General features: G+C 39.2%; 1 protein-coding gene across 1 annotated transcript; it reads right to left on the reverse strand.

The window, feature by feature from the left end:
* Nucleotides 1-449: 449 nt before the first annotated feature.
* Nucleotides 450-10,077, reverse strand: LOC310988045 (C-signal-like). Its single transcript, XM_083974535.1, has 7 exons — nt 9,907-10,077; nt 8,169-8,223; nt 4,351-4,547; nt 3,281-3,335; nt 2,542-2,657; nt 896-1,006; nt 450-808 (listed from the first exon to the last, which is right to left on the reverse strand). Exons 1-7 carry the CDS (start codon nt 10,051-10,053, stop codon nt 695-697), a joined length of 795 nt encoding a protein of 264 aa, XP_083830661.1. The 5' UTR covers nt 10,054-10,077; the 3' UTR covers nt 450-694.
* Nucleotides 10,078-12,498: the final 2,421 nt, after the last annotated feature.

The following is a 12,498-nucleotide window of genomic DNA, read 5'->3' on the forward strand; positions in this document are numbered from 1 at the left end:
CCAAGAAATTAATATATTAACAAAGTGTTGGTTCAAATACTTCATTTATTTACTTTTTTATTAAATGATAATTTTGTTGTAGTATGTTGTTTCGCAGCAGATTATGTGGTATTTGCTATTTTTGGATTTGTGTGTAAAACTGAGACTTAGAATAGAAAACTTGTGAAAGACGATCTATCTATCTATCTATCTATCTATCTATCTATCTATCTATCTATCTATCTATCTATCTATCTATCTATCTATCTATCTATCTATCTATCTATCTATCTATCTATCTATCTATCTATCTATCTATCTATCATCTATGTGAGAGAGAGAGAGAGAGAGAGAGAGACTGGCCTTGCTCTTTTACAAACACACACACACATAGACATATACAGGGAAGTTGAAAGAGATTTGATTGAAACCACTAATATGATGCAGGACTGAATCACAGTGCGTGAGAGTCTGTTATTCTATCTGACAAAAGTACAAACTGTTTTTATGACCAGTCAGATGAGAAATGTTCATGTGTGTGTTGGAAAGAGGAACTGTTCTGAGATTCTGAGAACAGCATTTATTTGTGAGAAAGATGTTTCTGATGTGAAAACTGTAAAACAGATTTGAGTTTAACATAACATAGGAAGCTTTATGCATCTTTGGTATGTTTCAGTGCAGAAATGATCGGCCTGCTGGTCGGTCGTGATGACTGCTACCAGGGGATGGGGTTTCCCTGCCAATCTGTAAACGTCCCACTGTCTTTGTTGCTGAGTGATGACATCACAGTGAGCAAGCCCAGTGCACTGTCCAGGGTGGACGTAGGAGCCTGGAGACCATAAATGTAAAAGCAGAGGGTAGGTCAACATAGATGTCTTCATACAGTTACTGACGTCACATCTGTCTCTGTCCTCACCTCCTTCCCTCCCATCTCGGTGCGCACCCAACCAGGGTGAATGGCCGTCACCAGGATGTTGTATTTCCTGAAGTCCTCAGCTTGACAGCGAGTCAGCATGTTCAGTGCTGCCTGAAGACCAGCAGCCAAGAGACATTATTATTGAATTATGTTATAAAATATTATTAAATTATATCAAATCCAAAATGTCAAAATCCATTGCAATTCTCTATAAAGCCCAAGCTTTCCTCTCTCAACAATCACTAGTCACATTATATTATTCATTAATTGTCCCATATATGACATATTGCATTGAGGTTTGGGGAAACACATACAGAACAAATTCCCGTTATAACCTGAGAAGACCACTATTATTTGAGAAACCATAGACTCGAACTACTGTAAAAAATCACTGTCTTTCTGTTAGAGGGGTTAACATCTGGAATAATTGTCCTGAAAATATTCAATTATGCTGTACTCTAGTCAGCTTTAAAAAACTTTATCAGAACAACATAATTTCTCGTTACAGTATGGAAAATTAAGTTCAATGATTTTGTACTATTTTGGGTTATGCGCTGTGTACAATTCTTTATTTTGTTGTGATCAGAAATTTAAGTGTACTGATTAATTTCAAATGTCTGTGATCTGATCCTATTGTATTAATGCGTATATATATATATATATATATATATATATATATATATATATATATTTTTTTTTTTTTTTTTTAATTTTTTAAGGTAAAAGGGGTAGGGGTATATAAGCTTTGGCTTCAACCTACACCCTTTCGGTTATATAAGCTTGATATATACCGAAATAAAATAAAAAAATTCATTCATTATTATTATTATAATTAATATTATTATTTTTATTATCAATATGTTATTTTCAGCGTTATTGATCACAAAGATTTGTATATGATGTTAGTTATGTTGATGATTTTATATCAAACTGTCAAAATCATCACAGACTGAAGGCTCTCTATACATTTATCTATTTATAACCTCGACCTTGTTATTATTATAATGATAACATAAAACAGGATTTAACAGTCATTAAATAAATCAGTGAATCTAATGACACTTCACCTTACCAAACATCTTCATATAATCAAAGTTCAGTTTTATCTTTATGATAATGTGACTCCTGTCATCACTGCTCTTCACTGATCACATCTCCTGACAGACACACATTTACAGATTTGATTATTGTACAGTATATTGATAATATATGTAGAGATGAAGAGCAGTAGGCGAGCAGGATTCTACCGCCACTCTGCAGTTAAACACTGACAGACACTGATCCATCTCATTAATCTGCTCAGGAGATGATGTGAGGTGTGATACACTAATGTTGAATGTGGACGCTGTCCTGCCCCAACAGGTAGGGAAGTGACTGACAGAGAGTCAGGAGATGGCAGTGAATCACAGGGTGTGTTCACACACTTTGTGGGTGTCTGTTCTGTTTTAATGCGCTTGGCACAGATCCACAGCATACAGTACATGTTTGCTTTGTTTAAATGATGTTTGCATGTCAGCTGAGTCAAATGTGGATTCATGTGGATATTCCCCTACAAAAACAGTTTGGGTCAGTGCTTTTCATTTCAATTCTCCCTCAACAATGTGGTGGTCATCCTGTGAAATTTGGATTGTATAGGTTATTTGTACCTTGCTGGTGCGGTAAGGGTACATCTGAGCCACAGAGAAGGTCTCTGGACATTTCTCCAGAGATGAGATGAGGGTGGAGATATTCATGATGGCTGACCTCCTGCAGGACATTTTATCTGACAGAAAGACAGACAGAGACATTCAGGCAATTTGATGCTTTGTACCACAACACACTAATGATTACTCAAAATTTTAATCTGAGTGAAATGAAGTGTCGAGGGGACAGAGCTTTTAAATCTCCAGATAATTGTGGGTCATCATGACCTCAAAGCAGGTTACTGCTCTGTACTGACTCCACTACATTTCTATAAAGTACTCTTACTTTGAAACAGAGGTGTCAGTGAATTAACTTGCTTTTATTTTGAAAATGTGACAGCCCGCATATTGTGCTTAACAGAGGAGAAAACACAATCAGAGCAACTCCTCCACTGTCAGCCATGTTTGAACCTGTCAGTGTCCGAATGATGCTGCATTAGATGAAAATGAGGCAGATGATTTTTCACCAGAGACTAGTGATTATAAAGCAGATCTGGGTTCTATGTTAACTCTGTGTCAAAGTGTTGAAGTCTCAGTCCACAGAGAAATGCACACAGTCTGCTTTCAGAAACTGAGACTTAAAACCAGAGGCCAGGATTTCTGTGACTTTGTGATGTCACAAAGCAGACGAGAGAATCTCCTGTGTAATATCTGTGTCTGGGAACCAACTTGTTGTAAAACATAAACTACAACAGATTTTTACCTTTGTCAGCAGGTGAGGTTTTCTCTGCTGCTCTCTGCAGGAGAGGGAGCAACATCTGGGCAGAGAGGGGACATCATTACACAGCTGATACAAACATACAGTTTGAAAAAAATGTGTTAAAATGAGGGCTTTAAAGGGATACGCCAAAATTGTCTTGCCTCACTCCCGAGTCCATGACAAGCAGATAGACACCATCCTTTCGACTGTGTGTGCAGTAACAAGGGAGAGCCCGTATCGCCCGTAATTAGCTTAGCATAGGTAGTGTTAGCCTGCCTCCACCTAAAGTCATCAGAGAAACTCTTCAGCAACTCTAAACAGAAACCGGCGGGCCGATCTTCGTCTCAGAGCTGACAAAACTCTCCGGTAAGGCATCTTGAGCGGTCAAATGCCGGTAACGGGATGAGATCGGTCAAAACGGAGGGTTCAAGCAAAGACGGTTTATTTTGGTTCAAGCTAGCTACATCGAGGGTAGGTTAGCTTCCTAGTTCACAGTAAAAGCACAAATTCTATCGTCATGGTTTTCTGTATAAGGGCAACGGGTGTTTTATTTTGTGAAAGTAACCGGAAGTGCGTTGGTCACAACGGCTAGCTTGAGTAGCGCCGAATTCGTCCAAACAAAATTGTAAACAGCTGGTATTTAGACAAATTAACGACACACTGCTGATCTAAACGGCTACTTTCTGGCCTAAAAATGTTTGATATGTCGATAAAGTGATATATACAGAGTTTAGAGCTAAAATTAAATCAGCTTCTGACTGCTGATTTCGGCTCGGGTAGGAGGCAGGCTAACATTACCTATACACTTCCAGCGTTTGAGCTAAGCTAATTACGGGCGATACGGCTCTATCTCCCTTGTTACTGCACGCACAGTCGAAAGGATGGTGTCTATCTGCTGGTCATGGACTCGGGAGTGAGGCAAGGCACGAAAAAAAAATGTTGGCGTATCCCTTTAAGTGAAACTTCTCTGTCAAATGTCAAGTATTAACTTTATCCTAATGGTGTAGTGATATGCAGGTACACGCTGTGCATCCACTGGTATTCTCATCAGTACAGGGGTGAAGATGCCAAACCTTTGCAAGGAGAAATGGTCCAACCACATTGGTTTCGTAAACTTCCATCATGTCCCTCTTCCCAGTGGCAGATAATGGTGCTGGTGAGGCTGGTTTGTTGATGGCAGCATTGTTGATGAGCAGGTTCAAACCGCCCGTCCCGATCTTCTCACTCACGGCCTGGACAGCAGCGCAGATACTGTCTTCATCTGACATGTCTGCAAGAGGCCATGCACAGAAAAGAAAGGCATCTGATTGTCTCAGCAATCTACAGATCAATGGTAGGTAATTGTAGGGAAATACACTCATTCTGTTTGTGTTTTTCTTTGGGTTCTGGGTTCACTTAAAAGAAGATTTGATTGAGTATCTGTGGGATTTGTTGATCAAACTAGAGGCCCTACTTTGCAGCTTACAGAACGTAAAGGACCTGCTGCTAATGACTTGCTGTCAGATACCACAGCACACCTTCAGAGGTCTTATGGAGCCCATGTCTTGATATATCAGGGTCAAGGGCCCTTTCCTGAGGGTAGTTGCCTAAACTATAGAAAAATGACTGTAAAAATCTGGTGAGCTAAATGTTTGTAGCAAAAATGAACAACTTTAGTTCCTGCAGTGAGAGAGGAGACAGAATTTGAGTGTCTCAAAATTCTCTGAGACTCTCCTCTGTCTTCAAGCAGAAGACAGAGGAGGGATGATCTACATTTATTCCTTTCTGCAGTGCATTTGTGCACTGAATCCATGGCAGCAACTTATGTGTGTATTATAGATGCATGACTCTACTGTATGTGTGGCACAAAAGAGTCTTTGTTACTTTCAGACTGACACTTTAACATTTTCCCATCCAGCACCCATGTTGCACCCACCCAAATAGCAAATACATATGGGCTCTGGGTATGTCACCGTCATGTTGAATACATTATTGTTATCAGTAGTGCAAGTCTACAGAGGTGTGGCACAGACTAGAGTTGGAGCGTTCTTTGTGGGGTGTGGTGTGTTGTATTAAGACATGACATGAAAGACTGGACAGAAAAGTATTCTTTTTGCATTCCAAGTGGATCTAAAGTTGTTCAAGTTGCTCACCTGATGCAAGGGTGCCATTTGGAAACCTTCTCTGGATAAATACTCTGCATACAGTGATGGTATCATCAAACCAACATTATACCTCTGTCCCAAATATAGCCAGAGCTGGAGACCATTGTTTTCATTTTGTTCATCCGTCCACCCACACATCTCTCAAAGGTCAAGGTCACAATGACTTAAAAAAACATGGTATTGGCCTTCTGCACACAATCTTTTCTGGTTAAAGATCAGTCTGACCTCATTAAAACACTATTTTTGCCACAACTCAGAAACTCATGGACAACACAGTAACTATGGAATACTTCCAACCAAGTGGTTCATATTTTGAAATGATAAACAGGGGATTGACCTGAAACTAGTCTGAGTGGTGGAAGCAGACTACTGTGAAATGGTAATTCTAGTCTGTCATGTTTTGCAGGGAGTTTTTGCCTTTGAGGTGAATTAACATATGTTTTCTCCTCTGACAAATGTGTCATATCGGGGATAAGATAAGAGTCGAAAGAGTCAGCAGCGCAGTCAAAAATAGGCTCCGTGTAACCACACACCAGCTGCTCATTTCATCCACTGCAAGGTAAAACAATCTATCTGTAGAGAGATAAATACAGCACCCGCATGTGGCTGCTCTGCTGCTGCTGCTGCACAGTTGGGGGCAATCTCCACAGAAAGTGAAAGGGTACAGGAATAAACCCAGCTGTCACAGTACAGATGTCACGTTTCAAAGTGACACATGAAAAGATGAAAGCCTCTCAGACTGTTCAAATTGTGACAAGGGGTGGAGAGTAACAGTAACATCAGTTAATACTTATGTATATTTTCAGACTATCTGTATTTTATATGATTTTTTTTAAACTTCTGACTTTCATTACACTACATTTTAAGACTAATTTTGTACATTTGACTCCACTACATTTCTATTATGTTTACTTTGAAACAGAGCTTCTCCGTTTATTTTGAAAATGTGACATACCTGACTATAAGCGCATGTTTGAAGGTTTAGAAATGAAGAAAGATTGATTTTATTTAGTATAAAACATCATTCCCTTAAAAAACTACAAAGGTCAGTCAGTCAGTCAGTCAGTCAGTCAGTCAGTCAGTCAGTCAGTAGGTTGTTTCAGAGTCAGTACTGTAAAAGGCCTACCGAAAAAAGTTTCAGGTTTATGCCCACAAGTTGACAGGATTGTATTTTTTATTTTAATTTTATTTGAGTTGGTTTGAATCTGACTTTATGAAGCTGTTCTGTTACAGCTGGTACTGCTGAAGTGTTTTAGTGTTTCTCTGTAGTTTAAGGTTCAGAGGTGAGGTAACAGGAAGTGAAAATCAGTAAGATCAGTAAGAAATCACATTCCTCACATTCCTGGGACATTTAATGGAGAACTCCTCATCCTTCGTCTCTTGCGGCATCTTCTATACAATCTGAAGTTTGTTGTTTATCTGTTTGTGGTATAGTAATTGGATAATTTGGATTCCTTGATGTTTCATATCATCCAGCAGCAGCATCAAACATGTACAGTAGACACTAACATCCTGAGTCGTGTGTGAGGAAGATGGTGACACTGGCAGCATTCATGCCACCTCATCTTTCCTCTTCACTGCTAAGGAGCCAATGTCAAAATTAAAAGGATTTATTGTATTGATACAAAAGAGCGGATAAATGAAAAAGTAAATGTAGAAAACATAGACATGAGTTGGACTTGTTATCTTAAATATTAGATAACCATCAGTGGTTGTGGTGAAGTTGGTTAGTTTGAAGTCATCCTAACTGTGCATATCATTATGATGATTAGGATGACAGATAACTTCCTTCAATTGAATGAGGACAAAACAGAAATTCTGTTGGTGGGCGCAAAGGCACTGAGGCACCAGGTCTCGTCGTTACTGTCTTCATCTTCTGTGAATCCAGTGAACACGTCAGAAACCTAGGTGTGATTTTCGACGAAGACCTTAACTTCCAAAAGCACATCTCTTTTATTTCCAAAACTGCCTTTTATCATCTATGGAACATTTCTAAAGTGAGATCACTTTTATCTGTATCAGACTCGGAAAAACTGGTTCATGCATTCATTTCTTTCCCCGGATTAACAAACCAATCACTTAATAAACTTCAACTCATTCAAAATGCTGCAGCCAGAATTCTATCAAAAACACACAGGTACGATCACATCACTCCGGTTTTAAAGTCTTTCCACTGGCTCCCAGTTAAATATAGAATTGATTTTAAAATTTTACTTATTGTTTTTAAATCTCTTAACGGTGCTGCCCCTCCCTATGTTTCTGACATGCTCACCCAGTACACACCTGACAGATACCTCAGATCCTCATGTAAATCTCTTCTCAATATTCCACGTATACATTCAAAATTAGCTCCAGGTGCTTTCAGTTTTTATGGTCCAACACTATGGAACTCTCTGCCCATTGAACTCCGCTCATCTCCAACAACATCTTCTTTTAAGCGCAAAACTACCTGTTCTCGCAAGCTTTTAATTAGTTTTTTTGTTTGTTTGTTTGTCTTAACACATTGGCTTCTGTTTTAATATGCACTAACTTTTTGTTTGTTTTAATATGTACTCAACATGTATTGCATCTTGCTTTTATCGTGAAGCACATTGAGTTTATGCTTGCCATATGAAATGTGCTATATAAATAAATTGACATTGACATTGACATTGACATTATGGACAACCACTTCTGAGTAGTATAAGTATGCTATGATCCAGTTCTGTGGATATCTGCACAGATACATGAGGATGAGTTGTGCTTACCTAGTTTGATTATAGTGATCTTTCCAGGATGTTGAGTGGCGAGCGCTCTCAGGGCCTGAGGGAACAGAGAGGGACAGATATTAGCGTGAGTGGGGGGAAATACTTGGTCATTTACCACAGCAGCCATTATTTCTTCACTCATGTAACAGCAGCTAAGGGATGTGAAGATCCGAACACAACATTTGGTTCTACAGCAACAACAAAACAGACATCTAGCGGTCTAGAGTTTACTTATCTAAGACACAAACACTGCATAACTGCAGCATTAAACTGCTTGATATGCATTTTTGGCTGGACAATAAAAAAATGCATAGTCAAGCCGTTTTCCCATCCCTATAACTGCAGATTTTGAATGATTTTTTTTACATCACAGGGAAGAGGAGGAGTGCTTCCAATACACTGAACTCTGTCCCAATTATAGTACATAAACTTCTTTCATTACATGTATCATTATCACAAAACAAGGCAGATGAAGAACGAAATTCAAGAGAAACCGAGCAGAGAGAGCAGGAGTCATCAATGACAAGGCTTTGTACTAATTTCTATGTCCAATAGACCACTGCAAATTATGTGCTTGCCAAGACTTCAATTCTAATATCTAAAAATATGTGATTAGTTGTTTTTTTAATGCATTTTTTGTTTTCTTAATGAAAGGACACTGATTTTCACTGCGCAAGCTTAAGTGATTTGCAGTAACTATCTTTCTACTTCTACATCTAGCAACAAAATGTTACACAAACAACCCAGCCTCTCAAAGTCAACGTATCTTTATTGTCCCAAACAGGGGAAAATAGGTTTGCAGCCAGGAAGATGCAGAAACAGAGACATTCAAACACACTGTACAATACAGAGATAGACAAAAACAGATAACATGTCATAGTGGGCAGATTGAAAGAACCTTATGATTTTTATTATTTATTTTTAGATATTATTATTTATTTTTAGATATTTATAATCTGTTTTTATCGTATGTGTGTGTGACTGATTCTTCTGTGAGCAGTTGACCACACCTGAATTTCCTTCGGGATTAATAAAGTAAATCAATCAATCAATCAATCATGATTAAAAAGTAATAAATAAATAAACAGCATGAAGGTGTAAAGTGCAGATGCAAAGTGCCCAAGCAGGTGTAGATTTCAACAGCCTGAACAATCTGTGCAAATAAAGATATGAGCACTAGGCAATTATAAGCCATTGTAAAGTAATGGAAGAAGCCTCTTACTTATATTAAGTTGAAAGTTATCAATTATTTTTGGCCAGTAATCAGTCATCTGTACTTTACTGTAACACAGAACTTTCTCAAACAGTAAACTCAGACTGACAACCAAACAACAGGACTTAATATGATCAGAAACAATCCCTAATGTTTGTGTAGATCATTCTTAGGAAATAGATTATTTGGAATTTCAGTTTTAATTTTACAGAGAATGAAGTAATAGAAACAAAAGCTTTCAGAAACCGTTGCAACAGAGCTTTGTGACATACACGACTCTGAATTCCCTGTATATGTTCCAGTATTTCAGAAAAGACATTTAAGTGATATTTAGAACAAAGATGTGTCTTCAAGGCATTCAATTAGTGGTAAAACACATAAAAAATTCCCACACATATGGATTATGGTTATTAAGTCTTCAAGTTTGATTATATTCTTATAGCTTCACCAAGTGCCTCATGGAGAAGCCATAAATCAGCTGGCACACTGTCATTCTGTGTGTTAATGTTCATGTGAGTGTCTCACCTCAGCCCTGCTGTCCTCAGGTTCTCTGCAGCAGGCATAAATGTGAGCGTCCGCTCCCGTCCTCTCTGCCAGGCGTTCGACCAGCTCCAAGCCGATGCCTCGGTTGCTGCCTGTCACTAATATGTTGCCTTCTAGTGTCACTGACATAGTTGTGGTTCAGCTGCTGTCTGACTGCTCTGATACTGACTGAACATGTGTGAGAGCCCGGTGTTGTGGTAATGTTAGTCCTGTGGGCGTCATGCACTCAGCACAGGAGGGCGGGATGAAGCCTCACATGTTTACTCTGTTATCAGTTGCAAACAATAATACTATAAAGCTGAACCACCTCTAGCTTACTTTCATTGTATAACCAGTTCTCTTAGAAACTGGCCAGCACCAGCACACTTGTTTGACTTGTAGTGTGGTGACATTTGTTTCCATAGGGAAACCAGAACAAAAGCTTGTCCATGCCTGTCAATAAAGTTTTATCCATGCCAAAAACCTGCTCTTTGTCATTGTCCACCTTTGTTCATGAGCAAACAAGCGATTTACCTTGCCATTTGCTCAGCCTTTTGTCGTGTATGTTTAAATTGTGCAACATGTCATAAATGTGGTGATTCAAGAAATATGGCTTAGTCTTCTACCAGTGTAGTTGATGATTAGTACATCTGAGACAATGTTTAAACACAGAATGGTGTGGAAAGCGTGTGGTTAACCTAAGTTGAAAAAGATGAAGTTACCCCACTGCCAGTGACTTCACAAATCTGCCTCTTCCTGTGTGTTCCTCGGTGTCTCTGAGGTACAACCAGACACGATATCCTGCAGCCTGTCACCATCAGCCAGCCAACCACAGAGTCAGCTGCACAGGAGCTTCATCTAAATCAGGGGTGTCAAACTTATTTTAGTTCAGGGGCCACATACAGCGCCATTTGATCCCAAGTGGGCCGGACCAATAAAATAATAACATAATAACCTCTAAAAAAAACAAGAACTCTAAATTCTTCCCTTTGTTTTAGTATTAAGAAGTACAAGTAGCCCACCTTATTAAGGTATTTACAGTTGGTCCATACTAGTAACAACACACAAACACCAATGTCATACAGTACACGTTGTGTGTAGTCTGTAGTTGCTGCGAATGCAACTCACATCTCACAACATGCGTAATGTCATTATTTATATGACCTGTAAGAGGACTAGTTCTCAATGGGCCGAAAATACCGTAAATTCTCCAATAGAAGCCCAGGCTATTATTTAGGCCGACTTCAACTGCCGAACTGACACAGCTTATAGAGACAGGTGTCAATGGGACAGGCTTTCATTTAATTTTGGACAAATCTTATGCTCAGCAAAGATGGAAAATCCTCTCAAATGGTTCTGTTCTTGTTTAAAAGAACAAGAATAGAAGGAAAGAGAGAAGAAAGAGTCGGATCCAGAGCTTAATTGCCAATTGGCACAGATTAAACTTCTTGGAATAAATGTGTGCTCCAGCCATAGACTGTATACAGGCTCCTGATTGTTAACGTTTCCCGCTATTCTTCCGATTTCATCGTGATATGAAACAAATGGGTGTTTCGTGTGCACACACATACACGGAGGTGTAGGGTTTGGTCTGGATTTGTTGACAGCACTGTTCTGTTGTTGTTACTCCAGAAAATCTCTCTCTTTTCACAGCCCAATGTTGGCATGTATGATCATTTATGTGCGGCGAGTTTTATCACTTCAATCCATGACAATAATGGTGTAGCTTAATATGTGCATTGTATTTCCACCTCAGCCAAATGTGCAGAAAGTCAGTTAGTCTTTAGTCTTAGGTTTAAACAGAGTTGACAGGTTTCAGACGGGAACGTACCAATATGTTCCATGGGTCCTATGTTCTCCGATCAGGGATATAGGACCCTCTTCTTGAAAAAAGGTCCTATGTTCCCTGCTGTTGCTGGTCGATCTGGACTCTCTCTCTATCTGGCCTGTCTAGTCTCTACCTGGTCATTTTACTAAACTTAACCAACTCCTTTCTTCATTGCCTAAACCCAACCAATGGGACAATTACACTTCTCACTCAAAGTCACAACTCAACTTCTCACTCAAAAATAGGAAAAAATATGCCAAGTCACTCAAAACTCCACTTCCAGGTATGGATACAAAAATGGCATTTTCCCCGGGTCCTTTTGGGGAAAAGCGGGGAACATAGGGATGATCCCGTTTCAGACTGGTCACATAATCAGGTAATACTGTAGTTCATGGATTTCAATCACACTGGTGAGCCAGTTGTAGTAGATGGGACAGGTCAGACGACCTTTGTTGTCATGGTTCCGACTGTTAAACACCCAGTTCACATTGTGAAACAAAGGTCAATGATAAACTACAATGTGTTTCATGTGAAACAAACATTGCACTGCTGGTCGTCATTCATCCACCTCAACCTAGTGACATGTTGCTCATTGTTGTAGATCACCTGCCCTCACCTCTCCTGTCGTTAGACAGTAAAAGCTGCCATGGCTTGTAATAAACTGCTGCACAGATGAGTTGTTTTTAACACAAGGACAGTCTGTTTAGCACCTTCACCTTGTCTCATGTCACAGGGTGGAAGATTAATGTTTTATTGACATTCACAGC

The sequence above is a fragment of the Trachurus trachurus genome, assembly GCF_905171665.1.
Source record: "Trachurus trachurus genome assembly, chromosome: 6".
NCBI classification, from domain to species: Eukaryota; Metazoa; Chordata; class Actinopteri; order Carangiformes; family Carangidae; genus Trachurus; species Trachurus trachurus.

What these genes read in the sequence shown, in the direction of transcription:
- LOC310988045 (XM_083974535.1), bottom strand. Translation starts at nt 10,053, where the DNA reads ATGTCAGTGACACTAGAAGGCAACATATTAGTGACAGGCAGCAACCGA. An exon ending in GACCATTTCTCCTTGCAAAG is followed by an intron (nt 3,336 to 4,350) that starts GTTTGGCATCTT and finishes CTCTCTGCCCAG; the next exon opens with ATGTTGCTCCCTCTCCTGCA. An exon ending in AACCTCACCTGCTGACAAAG is followed by an intron (nt 2,658 to 3,280) that starts GTAAAAATCTGT and finishes TCTTTCTGTCAG; the next exon opens with ATAAAATGTCCTGCAGGAGG.